The sequence below is a fragment of the Rhipicephalus sanguineus genome, chromosome 1 (assembly GCF_013339695.2).
Source record: "Rhipicephalus sanguineus isolate Rsan-2018 chromosome 1, BIME_Rsan_1.4, whole genome shotgun sequence".
Classification (NCBI taxonomy): Eukaryota; Metazoa; Arthropoda; class Arachnida; order Ixodida; family Ixodidae; genus Rhipicephalus; species Rhipicephalus sanguineus.
In genome coordinates this window covers 158,636,019-158,655,537 of record NC_051176.1, presented here as the reverse complement: position 1 = coordinate 158,655,537, position 19,519 = coordinate 158,636,019, and the positions used below count along the sequence as shown (strand labels likewise).

Sequence of the window (19,519 nt, the reverse complement as noted above, 5' to 3'; positions counted from 1 at the left end):
TAAAAATCTTACCTGTAATAAAGTGGCGACCACAGATGCGAATGTTGTCCAAGTTCTTCAAGTCTTTCCGATTTATGCGGGCCAGCCAAACGCTCCGGCGCCTTTCTGAGAGAGCCCGCGTTCTCTCGCACTGCTTTGTGATAACCTTCGGCAAACAAAACATGCTGGTGCCTGACTCTCTGTGGGTCGGTTTCGCAGAAGTCTTGCTTCTGCTATGACAGCCGAACATCGCACAAATCGTCATGGCAGTGGCGCTAAGTATAACACTGGAGAATGCGCGCGCCAGCTTCCGCAACATGGTAAGCCGGGTTAGCCGCGTCTCGAAAGGTTCCCGAACATGGCGGCTGAGCAAAGCGGAAGTGGTTGTGGTGACGTCGCGTGACGTCCGTGAAAACTATGTAACGGATCTGTTAGATCTGTCTAGATCTGTCTTTAGTGCGGGAGGCTTTGGGTTCGATTCCCAGTGCCTCCGGGTGCTCCGGGTTCTCACCACTTTTTCTCATGGGTAGAGAGGTATGCCGTTCTGGCACACGGTGCTGTGGGCAGTGGCGTAGCCAGGGGTTGGCACACCGGGCCCGTGCCCCCCCCCCCCCCCCCCCCCACCCACCGAATCATTCTTTGCAATGGCATACAGAACCCAAAATGACACTTGACCTCATCTGCCAGCCCGGCCCCCACTTCTGATCAAGGACCCCCCCCCTCCCCTGAAAAAAATTTCTGCCTACGCCCCTGGCTGTGGATGCGCAAATCTCGAGAAGATGGCCTCTCCTTTTCGCTTTCTTCTTTCACTCCCCCATCAACGTTGCTCCGTAGCGCCTTTCCTGTTTCTACTACAACTACGGAGGAGAAAGGCTATGGTGGCATAGAAAGGCGTAGCTACAACTCAGTGGTTCAGTTCAAATCACCCGCCGAATAAAAAAAGCGCATGCGCAATGAACTTTCAGTTGATTGCTTCCCCCACCACCACCCCCTAAACCTTCGCAGAGCAGCGCCGGCTGCGCTTGCGCAGTGAGATTGCGTATGATGAGCACGCAAATTTTTTTTTTTTCCTTGTATAAATGTGAAAAGCTAGGGATTCTCACGCCGATAGGTATTTGTGTTTTTTTCTGTGCGTGCGAGCACTGGAGGTAGGGTAGAGGTAGTCTTGGCATCACATGGGCATCACTGGTTGTAGGGTGGTGTGAAGCGGTGAGCTGCGCATTTCGTGTTGTGCAATGGGATTCGCCGTGTGTCCATTTTTAATCATATTTAGTCATTATTCAGCAGAAATCATCTAGAAAACGACAAGCATGGCCAGCGTATTCCAAAGAGTAGGGCTGCTTTATCGAGAATTGGAAGAGTTACATGTTGCAGCTGGACGTGTTTATTGCATGTTTCTGCTTGAAATACCATTTTATTACGACTCCTCGACCAAGAAAGGATGTCAATAGACTTCCCCGGTCATAGACGTTATCCATTGTTTAAAGTTTGACTGGTTAGTGAAAAACTGGCGCTGTTGTTTTTCAGATGTTTCAGCGTCTTTGGGGCAAGCAAAGCACGTCAGCCACCACGTCGGCTGCGTCAAGCTTCATCGAGCAAACATTGGAAAGTAGTCCCGTTGTCATATTTTCGAAGAGTCGTTGCCCATACTGCAGAAAAGCAAAGCAAGTAAGTTCATTCTTTAGTTTCCAAGTGTGCCCTTTTGGCAGGGGAATGGTAATACCAGTGTCGCACGGTCACTTTTTGATAGCGATCTGGCCTCATCCGGGTCGAATTTTTTGACCGTGATGGGTTCCTCTACGCAAGCTGCAGAGGGGAGCCGACCACTGGCGAGAAATTTGATCCATGTTGGGCTTAATTGGGATCAAGAGTGCCCCTTGTGACGCCGGTATTAATCGTCCAGATAAAAGCCCGTGGTTACTAGTTGGACGCAACAGTCAAGATCGAGATGCCCACAGCACCTTCGCTACTGTAATAAAATTGGACGCGCGTATCAGTTACGAAAGAAAACCTGCGAATCTATGACAATAAATCAAGAGTCGCAATAATTGTATCATGTATAATCGCTGACACCGTAGTTAAAGCTTGAAGTCACTGCCACATCCACGATTTCTCAGACCAGATGTTTTTGCTCTTTGGGGGACAACTATCACATTTGTTTGCAAAAATCTGGCACCATGTTCTTATTATGTAACCCACCGGCAACTATTCTGAGAAGGTTGCGTTGCATTAGTAAACTCGCGTGAATTTCTAACTCGTTTATTACTCACGCCGTGTATCGAGTGTGGCCACCATTATATTCGCGCGTGACAACGATCTCCGCGTTTGATCCAGTTACAACATACGTATCTTTGAACATGCGTGTTCTTCAGCTTTCGAATGTTTGAATCATTTTTTTCATCCGACGTGGTGGCTCAGGAGTAAAAGTTCGTATGGTGTCATATAGTTTCCCAAAGCACAGCTGAGACAGCTGCATTCTGAAAATGGCATAATTCTAAAGAATGTTTGTACTGGTCTTTGGGCACACATTATGAAATGCTAGATAGAATTGTTACGGAGCCTTGCACTCCCACAATGATTCAATGTTCAGAGTATCTCTGATTCATTGTCCTGGACTGCACAGGGTTATCCAAGATGCTGCTATGCAGGGTGCTTTCTTTAGACAATGCAGGTTTATTGTATAAACCTTATGAGAGTAAGGCTCCTGTTGTTTTTGCACGTGAACTCTAGATCGAGGCAGAAATAATTTGCCACATCTAAAGTTACACTATAGCAAATAATTAACAATAACTCATTAATTGACCTTCTACTTTTTGATCTAAGGTGAGTTCTTTATATTAGAAAATTGTAATGCGTGACATTTTATGGTGTACCCATTTTTTAGAAATCAGAAAAGTGGCACGCAATTTGTGATACTCGATCAAATTTTAATGGCAATATCGAAACTGACCGCGCCTGGCACGCAGGAAACGTGACCTCTCTCTTACCTCGCACCGGAATTTCCCATTACAAGGAAGTGACGAAATTTGAATTAAGGTGTGTCGCGGCCGTATCTATTCATAAAAAGCCGCAAGTCATCTCACCTGCGCCCGTGAATCGCCTTACCTTTGGATGTGTGTTTGGAGTTTATTTTTCTTTCAAGCTCTGTGCAAGGAAACCACAGTATCAACTTACGATGCTTCTTCTTGCAGACAAACAAAATAGTTTTTCATGCCTCTTTATAGTTAAAGAAAGAAACAAATAAGCAAGAATAAGCTATCTACTTGTGTATTGCAGAATGCTTGCTGGTTTTTCTGACCAGATTCTGCTTTGACGCACCTTGGTTCAAATTTAGTCACCTCCTTGTCACGGGTGATTCCGGTCTAATGTAACATGGAGGCCACATTTTCTGCACGCCGGGTGCAGTCAGTTTAATATTACCATAAAAATCGATGGTGAATATCTCAAATTATGTGCAACTTTCGTGAGTTGTAAGAAATGGTATGGCCATAAAGTGCCACACACTACAACTTTCCAATACAAACAACTGCCTTCAAGTCATTAAATAAAAAAGATAATTATCAAGTGTTTGTTAATTTGTCATGTGAATTTCATGTCAGCTGCGGTAAAGTATTTATGCCTGAACATAGAGTTTGTGTGAGAAAATGACAGGAGCCTGTCTGTAATAGGATTTTTATTAAAAAATCTGTACAGTCTAAAAAAAAAACTATATTTTATTGCCCTTGCCCAACAGCTGCATTGAGTAGCTTAAGAGCAACGGCACTCAATCTGAGGACTTTCCAACCTGCTCTGGCATTTGAATCGCCAGAAAGCAAACAACAAAATACTGCATGTCACTTGCAGCCATCCTAAGGAGGATTTCGGCTATTATATTAAGCTTCTTTCCTTTCTCTCTCTCTTTTTTTTTTTTTTTTTGCATTTGGAATTGACAGCATGCTCTATTCCTTTCTTAGCTGTTGTATGTGAAGTTTTATCAACTACGGTGTTGACGTGGCTCATTAACATAATGGACAGAGCCCAGATAAAAGCATTCTGCATTTGGTAGAAGTGATTTTTCTGTTTTATAATGTACTGCAAGTTTACTTCGGCCAAGCGAGCATGCTTACTTTGGTGCATGTCTACTTGTTGTGGCTATTTTATTTATTGAAATCCAGTCACTGGTTTTGTGATGCTGGAGCAACCAGGTGAGTATATATAGGTATACAGGTTCATTCAGTTCACCTGCACCATTGTAAGCTAAGTGAAGGCATCAAAGCTGCTAGTAGCTTGGACTGCATGATGCCCATGGTACACAGGGTGTTCTACATCCATCGCTCACATAGTACATCAACTTTTTTGATCAAGGTGTCTGACCAGTATATGCTCTATGTTACCTGAAGGTATCAAAGCTGCTGGCAGCTAGGGTTACATGATGCCTGCAATACACATGGTGTTCCACACCCACTGCCGTGAGTTGTTGCACTAGCTAAAACTTTCCTCTTGCATAATAAGTTCTAGTGGAGATAAGTACCCAAGAAAGTGGTATGAATAATGGTGCCACAGTTAAGAGTATTAGCATTGCATGTGAAATGCAAAGCTGTGGGTTGGTCTCCCACTTGCAGCCAGTCCTTTTTTTCACCCACTTTAATTTCCTTTATCATTTCTTTATTGCATTACCGTAAAATCCCGAGCTAGCGCCCCCACCCGAGCAAGTGTCCCCCTCCCTTTTTCGGGAGATATGAGATATGCGCCATTGACCGAGCAAGCGCCTCCCCCCCCCTCCCCTCCCGCCATTTTCATTGTTTCATTCACTCTTTTTATTTACCTGATAATTATAGCACGCATGGCGCACATACGTTAACGAACGCGGAATAACTACATCTCCGTTATCATTGTCTTGAACAGTGGCGTCATTCTGGTCGTCTGCTTTATGCGCTCATCGGTGCTATGGTTGAGGTGAATAGAAACAGTGAATGCATGCGTGTTCAATAAAAGAATTTCATTAGAAGCACGGGTGTGCATTCTTTATTCTGAGCAGCTTTTCCGCCACCATCTTGAATTTTGATCCATGACCGAGCGAGCGCCCCCCTCCAAACCTTGTCGGATTATCTTTCACCTTAGGAAAGGGGGCAGGGGGGCTGCTTGCTCGGGACTTTAAGGTAGGTAAAAATGAAGTAATCTACTCTATGCATTTCTTGGTTCCCATTGTTCGCGTCATTATGATTGTTATTAACAGGTTCCTAACAGGTTTCTCTCTCCCTCCCACACCATTGCACACACACACAAAACACACATGCATAAAGTGTGAGTAGGAATCACGGATTTTTCTTACACCATGGTAGGAATGCATGTGTGGGTTGCTAATTTTCAGCAAAGAGGTAGCTAGATAGCCTAGTTGTTTTTGAAACCATAACAAGCGAAACATGCCAGTTATAATGTCCTTTGATAAAATACCATAAAATCCTGAGCAAGCACTTTCCCTACGGTGAAAGCCGGTCATTACCCGGTCATTGGCGCATATTTCAAACCTCCTGAAAAAGGGAGGGGGGCATTTGCTCAGCATTTTATGGTATGCCGTGAATGCTTCATATCAGATGTGCTGTTTTTTTAAAGAACAAAAGGTCGTTGCACAGATAATTAGTCTGCTATAAGCACTCTAGGGCTTTATGCAAATGTATGATACCAACTACTGAGTCTTAAAAGATTTTTTTTTTCCGCTGGCATGACAGAGCTACTGCTACCAGCAAATGTTTGTTCAGTAGCTGTAAAGTCAGTACTCTGACCCACCACCCAGCTATACAGAGAGTGTGTGCAACAAGTTCTGCCTTGCATGCCCCTCTGGCGACACCATATCTTGCAGGAGAATATGCTACAGCCCACAGATCTTAGCAATGGGAGCATCAAACGGACCACATTTGTGAAGGCAGTGCTGCCTTCACAAATGTTGTTATACAGTCTTACCTTAATGTCTATGCACGAGTGAATATAATGTAATTGTGAGGTTTTGCATGCCTGTTTCTTTCTGGGAAAATAGAATGATATGATTTGATTTGATATAAAAGCACGATATATTTAATTATGAGACACGCTGTAGTGGAGGACTCCAGATTAAACTGACCACTGGGGTGGTTTAGCTTGCACCATAATCTGAGTACACGGGTGTCATGTTTCACCCCCATCATAATGCGTTTTCTGGGCCGGAAATAAAACTGAAATTCTTCAGCTTAACAGCGCGAAACCTTACTTCCTAAGTTACTGCGGTGGGTCTGCAACAGCGAAATGCTGTTGTGGCTAACCACAAGTTTCTACTTTCTGCTGTATGAAACTAGGTAAACAAGTTACCCAAATATAGTCATATAGCCAAGTCAGATTCTTCTGTGTCAAAACAGACAGAATGTAGCCCATTTTGGCTATTAATAGTGCAGTCTGGCAGCCCTGAACTGTACCATAAGGATCCAGAATAAGAGCAGCTTGATCACTAGACACATTTTGTTTCATACTACAAGATCTGCTTTTCAGATGTCCCAGGCCTATGTGAACGAAGTAAGTCTGAAAATACCAAAATAGAAGCTGTGTTGCAAAGAGTTGTTGCAACCCATCTCTCAGTCGTTTTCCTAATTCTGCACATGTTTCTAAATGAAAACTCTCCACATACACAGAGACCTCACTGTACTTATGGATATTGGTGTGAGTGTAGCAACTTATGTCAAGTGACTGGTGGATTTCCTGTCATGGGTATAATGCATAATAGTTAATGGCAGCACTGCGGTTTTGTCACCCATATATGGACAGTTTAAACAGTTACTTTCTGTTAAAAAACATATTTTGCATCTAGCATAATGGATAATCAGCAGTTTGTACTTCTCAAGGACGAGCACAACCTCAGTAGTGGCCTTTAGCCAGTTCTGTTGCATTTGCTTTTAAAAAGCGACTTGAAACTTCTCAGCAATTAGACATACATGAAAATTCGCATGGTGGGATGTTATAGCTGTAGATTGATAGTGCATGACACAACTGTATGTCCATTCATGCCCACATTCTAGTACTCATAAATCCTGGAACATGCAAAACTTGAAGGGCCCCTAAATTACTCTGAGCTTTGAAATTTCAGAATGTGTTATATAGTGACAGCCATGTTCCATAATGTCATGAACATACAGCTGCAAGAGGTTTTATAAATTATACCGCAATAGGCCTTGTGCACCCCCAGTGTTGGTGCTGTGAATGCCACTGCAGTGGTGTTAGCGAATGGACTTGCCACCTTTGTCTGCTGTGCTCCAGCTTGCATAGCTACATTTTCATTCATTTGATTGCGCTCTGACTGTGTGCTCGGGCAGCATGGCATTCTTCGCTTACTACTGTATTTCTTTGTAGAATTATAAATGCCAGCATTAGGAAGTGAACAAACATGTATTTTGATTCTATCTTCTGCATGCCCACTGCTATCATGGTCAGGGACATGCTCTCGTGACTCAGTAGTGTAACACCTTGGGAGGTGATGTTAAACAAACTGTGTGAAATAGTGAATGTCATGCCGGTCAGCTTTGTAAACGAAGCACAGTCTTGGGCTCATCTAGAAAAACTGTGTGTCAAATAAGTAGCATTTAACTGAATTCAAATTTTACATTTCACTTATATTTATAGTCAGTGGTGTAAATCCGGAAGAATCACAAGGGGGGACACACATCTTGCCATGGTGGCCATCTTGTTTCTTTTTTTAATATAAGTTTTATTTTTATTTAAATACAAATAAAATCATGGTTTGAAATAAAATTTAAAAAAACCTAGTATGCGGTCCCAGCTTGCATAATTGCGTTGTTCTATTGAGTCTTCTCTGCACCGGTCGAGCGGCAGTTGCGATTTCAATAGTCTCGCACACCTGAGGGGTACTGAACACAGGCGCACACATTAATATAAACAGCTATTTGAAAAAGCTGAATGCGCTATATTTAACTGTCAAGCAATTCAAGTATATGATGTTTGAAAGACAAATCTCAAGGGGGGACACATTCAAGGGGTGTCCCCCCCCCCCCCCAGCCTGAACACAAGGGGGGTCAGGACCCCCTGACCCCTCCTCCCCCGGCGATTTGCGTCAATGTTTATAGTCGTGGTGTTATGTATGTAAAACTTCTGCTTACAAGAAAAATCTCATAATTTCACAAACAAGTGGTTTATCTCGAATAGTAATTGCACAGTGCTCCATAATTTTGTGCAATCACCATACATGCTTTGTACAATTTTTTCACAAATAAATCTGTTTCAATACAAGAGCTTTATTTTTGTTTAGATAGATTGTTATACACAATAACACTGTTATGTGAAAAAAAAAAGGGAAAAATCTGCCAACATTTCATTACGTCACTGTACTACTCATTTTCTCCCTCTATGTTTAGTGCTAGAACTACTCAATCAGTCAAGTACGAGCATACCAGAACTTCTTCGCTTTCTTTTTTTAGTTTTGGGTGCCCTTTGGCTGCAGTTGGCTTGTGCACCACTAAATGCCATGTATTTCTTTTTAATTTCAAATATGCATGATGCCGATCACTTAATTTATGAATGACATCTAACATCATTCATGGTGTAGCTAAAGTGTTTGTGAGCGCTGGAACATGGAGCACACCCGAACACAAACATTGTACTATAGCACAGACATGGAAGCCAAAGGCCAAATACTGCAGTTAATCTTCAGAAACAGGCTTGCTACTCATTATGAATGTGCGACGGTCACAGAACAGTTGGGACAAAAAGCACACGCTGTACGCATATGTACACGCTAATCGCTAGCAGATGGCACCAAGAGCAACCGACAGTAAATGCGCTGCTGACAGTGACCAGCATTATTTTGCGATGTATAGTGTTATTGCACATTCTGTACAAACGGTTCTACAGATGTGCTGACTAGAGCACTGCACGGGCCATGATTTGCGGCCCAGGCCCGGCCCGGGCCCGGAACTCGTTCAAGTTTACCCGCCCGAGCCCGGCCCGGTGATTCAATACGTGACTCGGGCCCGGCCCGAACCCGAGAAAAAATTTCGCCAACCTGGCCCGGCCCGGCCCGACGGCAGATCAGGCCCAACAGAGGCCCGATCCATAAATATAGCTCGTGTTGCCAGAACATAGAATCTACAGCAAAGTGTTAAGTACCAAATATCTACGCTTTGATGGCGAATGTTTCGCTAACAATTCTACTTTAACCTACGGTAATTTCATGTAAAAAGGGTCTCACGGTGGAAATAGTTGAGTGGACATACTGGGTACAATGAATGTTTGCTCGGGAATGGTATACTATAACTGTTTTTTTTTTGTTTTTTATTTTGCAAATGCAGTAGGGATCATCAAGAGCGTTTTGTAGCAGATACCGCAGCGAGGAAAGTGATTTGTAGCATGAGTTCACTTTCGATAGGAAGTGAATAAAAACAGAGGAAACAGAGAACAGAACACTCTCTTCAATTTGTTTTCATTGCGCTCTTTATTGAAACTTAAAACGTGCTCCAACGACAAATTCAATCGTGCACCCGGGGGGGCTTCTGGATATAACAACACCTGTCTTCAGCATTGTAGCACCTTGCCACAGCAAGATACCGGAAGAAAGCCAAGTTTATTACTGTGTTGTAAATACACTAACCTAGATAAAAATTATAATGAACCATGTGCACCACGTGTACTTCCGGAAATACGTATAGGCAGCCGAAGGGACGAAAAAGGTATTTGTTGTAGAATTTTTTTCATGTATCACACCACTGCTACTATATACAGTCCATAAATCTTTTGTGGCATGTTTTATAGTTTATTTCTTCACGTGTTATTGTGCAAAAAATGAAATTGCCTAGAGATTCCGGCTTTAAGCACGCCATCCACCGTTGCATCACATATCCTGCCCCGCTAAAGTTTGTCGCACTGCATGCGCTTGCCGCTGGGGTGCACATCTGCCTTGCAAATTGTGAAGGTGTCGGCAGTCGTTGTTTTTAACTTCCACCACTGGAGCAAATTTAGGGAGTCTTTGTGGACCTCTGCAGAATGAACGTAGCTGTGAAGCTGATCCCTGAACGTCGTGATACTATTCAGTATCACCTATAAAGCTCCTCTTTGATGGCTTCTCCTGGCAGTTTTCAGCAGTGTATGTTATGCACGGCTTGCACCGCGCTCTTTTTTTTTTTCTATGTCATAATGCTCTATGCCTTCCTAACGATGTACTGGTAGAAGGTGATCACTGGAATACGCGGGTAGGATTGGCAGGAGGTGGACGAAGTGATTTCGATCTATTTTCGGTGTTCGTTACAGTTTGGTAATAAAGGCTTGAATAAGCTTCTCGGCGCTTTCTCATTGGATGCATATTTTTCGTGGTAAAGGGACATCACCCGGCACGGAATTCATAATTGCCTTTTTTCAAGCGTAATATTTCGTCAAGCAAATATATTTTGCCTCACGCCTTACGCTGTTTGAGACTATGCTATTCCTGCAATTCCAACGGTGTTGTGGCAGCATCATGTAGCTCTGCACACTATACCTGTATAACGCAGGGGACCCAAACACGCGACCCAAGGGCCTCTACCTAGAGGCCCGCGGCCCGCACATGACTGTCTTCGTCCCATTTTTTTCATTTTCTTGATAAGTATGTTGTTAAAGGAATACTGCCACGAATATTTTCAGTTGCCGTTTTTTTTTTGCGTCAAATGGAAGGTCAAGCCCTCAAGAGCCTAGAAAAGGTAGTGCTAAGCACGAGTGCGCCCTGAAAAATTAATTACAGTATGTTTTTAAAAGCTAATTTCGGTTTCTACTGTACCCTGACGTCACAACACGGTATGAGCTTCTCGTCACGTGCTCGCACAATATATCGTGACGTTTCCACGGCCGTCCGCACCGTGGCTTCGTTGGTGATGCACAAGCGGCCATTTTGGAAGTTTTGATGACGCACAAGCGGCCATCTTGGAAGTTTTGGTACCTAACGTCGTCACAACTAGCCAGACTGCTGCGTGAAGTCACCAGAATTTGTACTGTAGCCTGACGTCAAGCTATTGTCGATGTCAGTAGGTGCGCGATGGAAAAATTGACTTTAATATCAAAATAAACTCTTATCAGCATTTGCTGAGCTTCACACTTTCTCAGAGCCATCTCTGCATACAGGAGATTTGTATGGCAGGTTAAACTCGCCTTCGAAAAATGGTGTTAGTACCCCTTAAGCTGCACAGGCATGACAGGTCTAAAGCTTTGCTGTCGTGAGGCATCCCCTGCGGCTACCATGTGTTGATACCTAACCGTGAAACAAAACTCTATATTTCAAAATCGGCGTCCAGATTTTAGTCATGTCGAAGATAGGTATCGATATGTTGTTGGAATCCTGCCACCAAATACCCTTCAGAAACGACCCATATGTGATATATCGGAAAGCTCTTCTTTTAAGTGGCAACGTTAGCTGACATTTGATACGACCTAGCCCCTCCCCCCATTAGCATTTTGGATATAAAATGATAAGAAATGCAAATAAAACACAGAATAACGACATGTTAACTATATAAGCACCTGGTATACCTACTTTTAGCTCACCCATTTAAGATCAATCAAGTAGCCCCATATGCAAGGAGCAAAACAAGTTCAGTACTTTTCCCTAATAAAATTTCTGCAAAAAGCTTGCCCCACATAAAAAAAGCGTTTTTTTTTTTCGGAAGAACATGTGCAACATTAATGTATGCACAACGTATGTGGAACAAGGGCACTAGAAAGAAAAACAATTTTTCTATTATCAGTAAATTACTGTTTTGCAGTTTCAAAACCACCACGCTCACTGGGACAAGACGCTTGGTAAGCGAGAAAATGCGCAAAAAGATAAATGCGGGTGGCGACGCCCCCTTGAAATTCGCGCAGCAGACGCGTGACATCTTAGATTCTGACGGCGTCTAATGAGGCCTACGTAGTTCCTAATCACTAGAAATGAAGTACATTGACCTCTGGGGGGGCCATTTACTTAACATACCCAGTGTCGGGAAATTTTGTAGAGCCAGTATCCCCCAAATACGACAAATACAGTTTGAAATCTATTACGTCATGCTGGGAGTTTCGGCGCAAAGTATAAAAAAAATGGAATTTTGACCTTCATTTTCTCGTCTGATAATAAAGATAAGGCGGCGAAATGAATGACATTCGAGTTCTTAGAGTACACTTTATCAGTCTAAAACGATTCAGTGCTTCATTATAGTGTCCATTTAAGAACCGAACAAAGTCCAAGCCTGGCCTGACCCGAGCCCGCGACCTCAAACCCGGGTCTGGCCCTAAGCCCGGAGCTTTAGGTCCGAGCCCACCGTGAAAGCTACTTTACCCGGCCTGGCCCAGCCCGCGTGAAATAATTGAGGCCTATCACATAAGTAAATTTGACAGTACATGTGCAAGTTCCCCATCAGTTGCGCTATTGCAAAAAGAGATTGCGTATCTCGATCATTTTTCGTAGTAATGGAGTACCAACTCGCCCAACACTCAGTCCTTTTAAGATGTGTACTGGTTTCCAGCTCAATCAATAAGTGACAAGAGTTTTGCTGGCATTGTATCACAGTGGATGTTAACTGCACCCTTCTACACATGCCCATTTTTTCACTATGTGTATATGTACTTCGCTCCACTATTAAATCATTGTTGAAAGTCAGCGCTGTGTGTTGTTACCTTCCTCTGTCCTTGTCAGTTGCGCTGTTCGTATATTCAATTATGACCTACCAACTTGCCCAAAAGTTTCCACGCTTCATATCAGACTCTGCACAGCACTGACTGAATGGAAGGCTCACTAAACGATAGCTGGCATGCTATGGGTGAGCTCCCTTCCATTTTCAAAAGACTGTTAGCTCTCCTGTCCCCCTTATGTTAACCAACCAGTAGCTTTTACTCTGATGATGTCATACACATGACACTGCTGCTGTTATGTGTAATGAAGGGAGGGCAGAAGGAAGAGGAGCACTGAATTTTTTCTGTGCAGCGTCCCCATGGTTTACAGCACAGGAAATCACAGGTTATCACAGTATTCTGTACGTGGTCATACACGTTTATTTAAAATGTGCAAAAAAAAAGTGAGGTGGCTTGGGGCCCTTCAAGCATATGCATTATGAGCAACCAATCGCACCCTGCTTATAGTGCAATGCTTAGTGTGGGCACTCTAGACTACTGCTGTCTGTATTCTAGTTAATGATGTCTTATTTAGTACGAGTTGTGTATCTTGCTTCTAAATGTGTGTGGTGTCCCATTTATTACAGGTATTTGATGATCTCAAGGTATCTTATCATGCTGTTGAGCTTGACGGTAGGACAGATGGCAGTGAAATACAGAAAGTTTTGCTGCAAATGACTGGTGCCAGCACGGTAAGGCAATATAATTTTGCCTAGTATTGATGCAACTGACATAGCTTCATGTGTTTTAGGTCCCAAGGGTGTTCGTGAACAAGCAGTGTCTGGGTGGTTGCAGTGACTTGGAAGAAATGTATGAGAAGAACAAGCTACAAACACTACTCAAGTCATGTGGATTACTGCAGTGAAACTTAACTTAAGGATGCCAGGGTATGGATGTTTTTTTTTGCTCAATATTTAAACATATATGTAATGAAAACTTTGAATAAAGCCAACACCGATGTGCCAGTTTGTAAATTTTATTTCACCTGAAGACTACCATTATTCGATACATACGCTCAATCCAAATACATAGCTTATTGCAGGAAGACTACACACAACAAACATATTACAAGCAATATGAGTCAGCTCAAGGGGAACAATGGTATACAATGGACGAGTTGCAAAACCTTCCAAGGTAGCTTTCGTGCACTACTCTAATTCATGCACAATAGCGGTGTGTTCTATCCTCACTATAATTGTTACGTGCAGTTAACGTTTGACGTATTTGGCCGTGGCCTAGTATATACCAGATAGGAGACGCTACGCGTTCGAATGAGAGCGTGCATCACGTCTCCCTTCCTCCTGGCCATCGCCAACCATGCGAAAAGCTACACTACACGTAACAATTGTAGCGAAAATGGAATGCACTGACACTGCAAGGAAACCTACCTTGGAAGATTTTGCAACTCTTCTATGTTGCCTATAGTTAACCTGAAGCAGAAATCATATCATAACAACACGGGTAATACTAGTCCGCGGCAAATCCTTATTTGTCACCAAATGCCAGGGGGAACCCCCCTTCTTTTGGTGTCCGAGCAAAAATGAGGTTTTAGGAAATGGTTCAGCACTGACTACATTGTGCCTACAAATTACTATTTCGGTCATTCGTGCCTACACATGAAAATACTTTATGGGGGCACTCTTTGTTTTGAAAGCACATTAAGTTACTTCCACAAGATATGGCAGCATTGGCAGATGCTGCTGCTAATGGCAATATACCTGAGCTTGTGTTTGCAATGTTATTTGAACTCTTGAGGGCCTTTTAGCATCAGCTTGCCCCCTTTAAAGGGATCATGACGTGGTCAAACTACTAACCTCATTTTATGAATAGAGGGTTCAGCATGGTTAGTCACAAAAAACTGGTCTTTAAATGTGCATTATAACTTGAAATTTCAGTTTGAAAGCACTGTCTCTAAACTCCTCCCACCAAAAATAATTTTGGCATAGAGTTTCTGACTTCATGAAACGAAAAACTGCTGTGTCGTCTGCTTTGAAACAGTGTCGTACCGTGTTGAATGTATCTGGATGTACCACTCTACGCACTATGATGCCCAACAGCACAGCAAAGGTGTCACCATTGAACTGTGTCTGCAATTACTTAATGCACAATAAAATGCTGCAGCAAACCACAGAGAGGCATCTGAAAAAAGAAAATGATGCATGGTGGTTAGTCACTTCCTGTTTTACAGATCCATGTTTTACAGGTCCTTTGAGACTGGTGCTTGTTACTGAGAGTCATCTCAAGGGATGCGAGTTCATTTCATCGGCACTTATACTTGCCACTCTGACATACAGTTCAACTGCCACATCAAAATTAGTCGCATACAAAGTTTTCATAGCACCAAACGCACTTAAATTTTACCAACTTGCTGTGGGATGTATACTGGTTAACATACAACGCATGTTGTATGTTAACCAGTGTTAGCCAGACAGTATTCTGCTTACTAATGTAGCGTTCTGGGCATGTTGGTATGTCATACTGAAGCTTATAGAGCATGGAAAGACCCGGACAAAGAAAGGCGTGACACACACATGCGCTAACTTGCAACAATATTTATTTCGAAAACAGGGAACCACATAGGCAACATCGCTTTGCAAGTTGCAGGTTGTTTCTGACGTCCCCCAGAGGTCCGTTTTTGACCACTTCTATTTTCAAGCCATAGATTTCCAAGCCATAGATTGCCCTCTCCTGTAAGGAGTTAGCCTATCTATGTAAAGATACTTGAGTTTGAAAAGTGCGTGTAGTGAAGATGGTTGCAAAACAATGTTGCCTATATATGCGGTTCCCTGTTTTCGAAATAAACATTGTTGCAAGTTAGCACCTGTGTGCGTCATGCCTTGCTTTGTCCGTGTTTTTTCGTGCGCTATAAGCTTTAGTAGTCTGTTTACACTGCCAACAGAATGGTTGCTTGTAAGTGGCAAATGATAAGGAACAGAAATAAGCGAAAATATGTATTTCCTTGGGCTGGTTGAAATGTGGCTTGAAGAGTGTGGAAGTTGGACACAGAAAGCAAAATGCATACACAATGAAGTGCTGAAAAACCATTGCTTCACTGCTAATTCATTCATTTTATGTAATATGAAACATCAGCTAGATAAGAAAAAGTATACATATTAAATAAATCAAGTTTTACATGTGGAAACCATAATCTGATTATAAGGCACACGGTGATGGAGGGCTCCTAGCAAATTTCGACATCATGGGGCTCTTTAACGTGCACCTTATGTAAAATGCGTGAGCCTGTTTGTATACCACCCCATCGGAACATCGTCGCCTTAGCTGGTTTGAACCTGTGACCTCGAGTTTGGTGGCTAAATGCCATAGCTACTGGGCTGCTGCAGCTGGTGCACAAAGGAATAGCGATAATGCTCTATCAAACACAATGCAACATATGCAATGGCAACATCGTATGCTTACAAAGTGACACTAGATTTAGAAGGCTGTTGCAAAAGTGGAAGGACAACCTGTGTCCAGTGCACTAAACAAACTTGACTATACAGTACTGGCACTCTTTGACCAAACCTGGTCCTTGCACCATTAAATACCATATATCATCATTAATAATAATAATTGCAGGGGTTTTACATGCCCAAACCACGATATGAGTATGAGGCAGACACTATGGAGGGCTCCGGAAATTTCGACCACATGGGGCTCTTTAACATGCACCTAAATGCAAGTACATGGCCCTCATGATTTTGCCTCCATCGAAATGCAACCGCCACGGCCATGATCAAACCCACGTCCTTCAGGTCAGCAGCCAAGCACCGTAACCGCTGCACCACCGCAGCGGCTCTTCTGAGTGTCAGTTTAGGCACAAAGAAGCATTGTGTTGTACGTTAGCCACACTACATATACAAATGCGATTTTTCGCACTGTCGGATCTGAAAGATCGCAGTAAAGTGCATTCATGTAGGAGGCTTAATTTATTTACTTTGTACATGACAAATAGCTGTAAAGCATGTGCATTAAATGACACGTGTGCACACTCTTTAGTGAAAGAAGTTGAGCTGTGCCCTATATATGTAATGATGCAATAATTGCACTATTAGGTATGTGTTTCAATATGCCACAAAACGTTTTGTTCTTTGTGGCAGGTGCTCGTCCACCTACAAGAACACGTAAATATGTGCCAAGTATGTACTAAGTGTGGTGCTGATGATGCGCTTGCGGCCTGAATGTCCAACGAGACGGAATGTACGAGACTGAATGTCTATGGACATTCAGTCTCGTTGGACATTCCGTCTCGGCTGGACATTGAGCCTTGTTGGACATACAGTCTCATTGGACATTCCGTCTCGTTGGACAGTCCGTCCCGGTCACACATTTCGCTTTTCCGTTTGGAAGTGTCTAGTGTTACGTCTAGACGTAACGATAGGAGCTGTTGCAGTTACGTCTGGACGCCCCAGTGACACGGGCACACCATGGACGCTGGCACGGACGGGCACCTGCCCCGAAGGGGCAGGCGCGCGGGCTAAACAGCGCGTGGCCGCGACAGCGGCCAGTAGCGCGTGATGGAGACCCTGCCAACCGGCCATTTCGCTAACGCTCAATGGCCGCACTCGCGAAGCGAGGGCGAAGCCACGATTAGTTTTCCGCGCCCGAAGGGTGCTGAGGGCCTTCACTGAGCAACAGGAAAATAATGTACTCTATCTATTTTAACCCAATGAATGAGTTGTCTGAGAAATTTTAAACTAGGGCGTGTTTATCTCATCTAAATTGGACATTCAGTCTCGTTGGACATTCCGTCTCGGTTGGACGTTCCGTCTCGGTTGGACGTTCCCTCTCGGTTGGACATTCAGTCTCGTTGGACATTCCGTCTCGTTGGACATTCAGGCTCTGACTCCTAGTGATGCACCTATAGACCTTTTCACAGACGGCTCCCTGGGTGCTGCCATAATCCTCTCTGGGCTGCGCTAAATAGGCGTGACCCCCCAAAAAATGCACTGTCGAGGCTGTGACGTCAATCTTTGTACTCCCGTGTGCAGCCCAGCATGGCGGCGTTTTTTTCTCTCCTGTGAAAAAGTCTATAGTATTATTTTTGTTTACAATTTTTCAAGTTTCAAGAACAAAATTTCAGAGGTCACATATTGGTGTAAATGCCTGCACAGTTAGCATCAATGAATGTCTATGAAAAGTCCGTCAGAAATTTTATGTGGGCGCTCATCAGCAGATATTCTGTGGCAATTCCTTTGATGTCCAACAAAGGCTACTGTTTCTAATCGGAGTTTCTTAATAATTGAGATAATTGTGGTCGATTCAAAAGTACACCAGATAAACGATACTTAAAAAAATGTAAAGACGTGTATTGTTAATAGCAAAATATCGAGAAAACATGGGAGGTTTTGGGGGATGGTTTTGCTAAACAGTGCATCCACAACATATGCAGAAAAATAAAATGCTTCCGTGGAACCGCCTTGCTTCCTGCAGGATCACTTAACCACAACCATATTTGGAAGCTAGGCATTTCTTCTAATGAAGAAACAAATAATACTAATAAACCAACCGTGCATCGCTATGTAGCTGGAGTACTTTCTTTGCAGCAACTGTGCCTCTGCTACATCTCCACTGCACAAGAAAACACGCTGAACATATGTGCTGAACTTTTACACATAAATCATCGATAGAATACACTATTTCCCTCCCAGGTAGTCTGCTGAGATGCATAGGTACACGTCAAATCATTGTTGCAGACATTTTAAAATTCAACGAGAAGTTCACTAACGCACACGTATGCACTCCGTAAACGACTCCGTCACTTGCGTCACTAAAATTGCCATACGAGTGACAACCCTCCGAAATAATGCGCCTAAATCCTAGCATGCAGAGAAACGTCACGCTGTTAAACTACGCGAAAGCAAAAAATATTTGACAGTCAAGGGTGCACCACGTCACCTTATGCAACCAGCACTGCGAGCGCCAGGTAGTATACAGCAAATTTCATCATCTGCAACGCACATCTGTAAGTATGCCGCTTTGGAACCCCAGGCCAACTCATTCACTTGAGATGCTGATGCAATTTATGATCATTGACAATTCATTTACTTCTCGCTATTATCATTCAGCAGCCAAATGCACTTTTTTACGAATTTGCATGGCGGTATCACATGCTAACTGAAGAAACGTCTGTAATAACGTCCACGAGTGTCGCAGCACACATGAACTTGCAAACTTACCGCACGAAGAAAATATCTACTTTCCATTACAAAGCGAAACTGGCTACCCTTAATGTAACGTCAAAACGCCACAGAGAAAAGAAGGAAAAAATTACATTGCGATCCAATAGAGCAGACGACGCTTCCGGCCATTTGCAAACATGCACCACCGGCTATGATTCATTCTACAATCGCCTTGCTTCTGTGGTATAAACATCGGTATTAATTCTCCTGCACTGTTACAACGCCATTTAATATTTCTGTGTAATACGACCGGCATAAAATATTGCTACCGCATAGTCTTAAAAATAATGTACTTACTTTCACAATGGGTGCTAGTTTCGGTTTCAGGGCCGCTTTTACATTACGAGAATATTCTCGTACCTTCTCCTATGTTTAGTTTGTTTTGTTCCTCTTGCATGAAACATTTCCATTTCGTACTATGTCCCGTAACAACGCATTAATTACATGTTGGCGCAAGCACGGTTGCCAATAATTATAAACTATAGGGCATGGGCACTATAAACGCTGCCCCATTGCAGAAACAAATTTTTTTTTTCCGCTCTAAATTTGGCACAACCACGATGCTAGCCGCTGGCAGTTTCGTCACAACGGCGCAACATTATTTTGACGGATATGCAATTTTCTTTTGAAGCTCTCCAAACGTAACATCAACTTTTTTTTTTTTTCGACAGACTTTTTAAAAACCAAAATAGCGCGACAGAATACGTGTCACCACGCCCCTCGTCCTTCTAGTGCTT

The 19,519-nt window shown here is 43.1% G+C and overlaps 1 protein-coding gene and 1 long non-coding RNA gene across 7 annotated transcripts; one reads left to right on the top strand and one right to left on the bottom strand.

The window, feature by feature from the left end:
• The first annotated feature begins 970 nt into the window (after positions 1-970).
• LOC119400964 (uncharacterized) lies at positions 971-13,565 on the top strand. 4 transcript variants are annotated; one of them, XM_037667850.2, is made up of 4 exons: positions 971-1,188; positions 1,507-1,647; positions 13,191-13,295; positions 13,355-13,565. In XM_037667850.2, the coding sequence occupies exons 2-4, from the start codon at positions 1,507-1,509 to the stop codon at positions 13,466-13,468; spliced, it is 360 nt and encodes a 119-aa protein (XP_037523778.1). In that variant the 5' UTR covers positions 971-1,188; the 3' UTR covers positions 13,469-13,565. The 4 variants fall into 4 exon arrangements, with proteins under 4 accessions (XP_037523778.1, XP_037523782.1, XP_037523774.1 ...); XM_037667854.2 differs by having other exon boundaries at positions 984-1,090; XM_037667846.2 differs by having other exon boundaries at positions 1,148-1,310.
• A 5-nt stretch (positions 13,566-13,570) lies between these two features.
• LOC119401002 (uncharacterized) lies at positions 13,571-19,518 on the bottom strand. 3 transcript variants are annotated; one of them, XR_005185360.2, is made up of 3 exons: positions 19,080-19,518; positions 18,110-18,171; positions 13,571-14,742 (listed from the first exon to the last, which is right to left on the bottom strand). It is a non-coding gene; the product is annotated as an uncharacterized LOC119401002 (long non-coding RNA). The 3 variants fall into 3 exon arrangements; XR_007416696.1 differs by lacking the exon at positions 19,080-19,518 and adding an exon at positions 18,780-19,071; XR_005185356.1 differs by lacking the exon at positions 19,080-19,518 and adding an exon at positions 18,875-19,071.
• Between the last annotated feature and the right edge of the window lies 1 nt (position 19,519).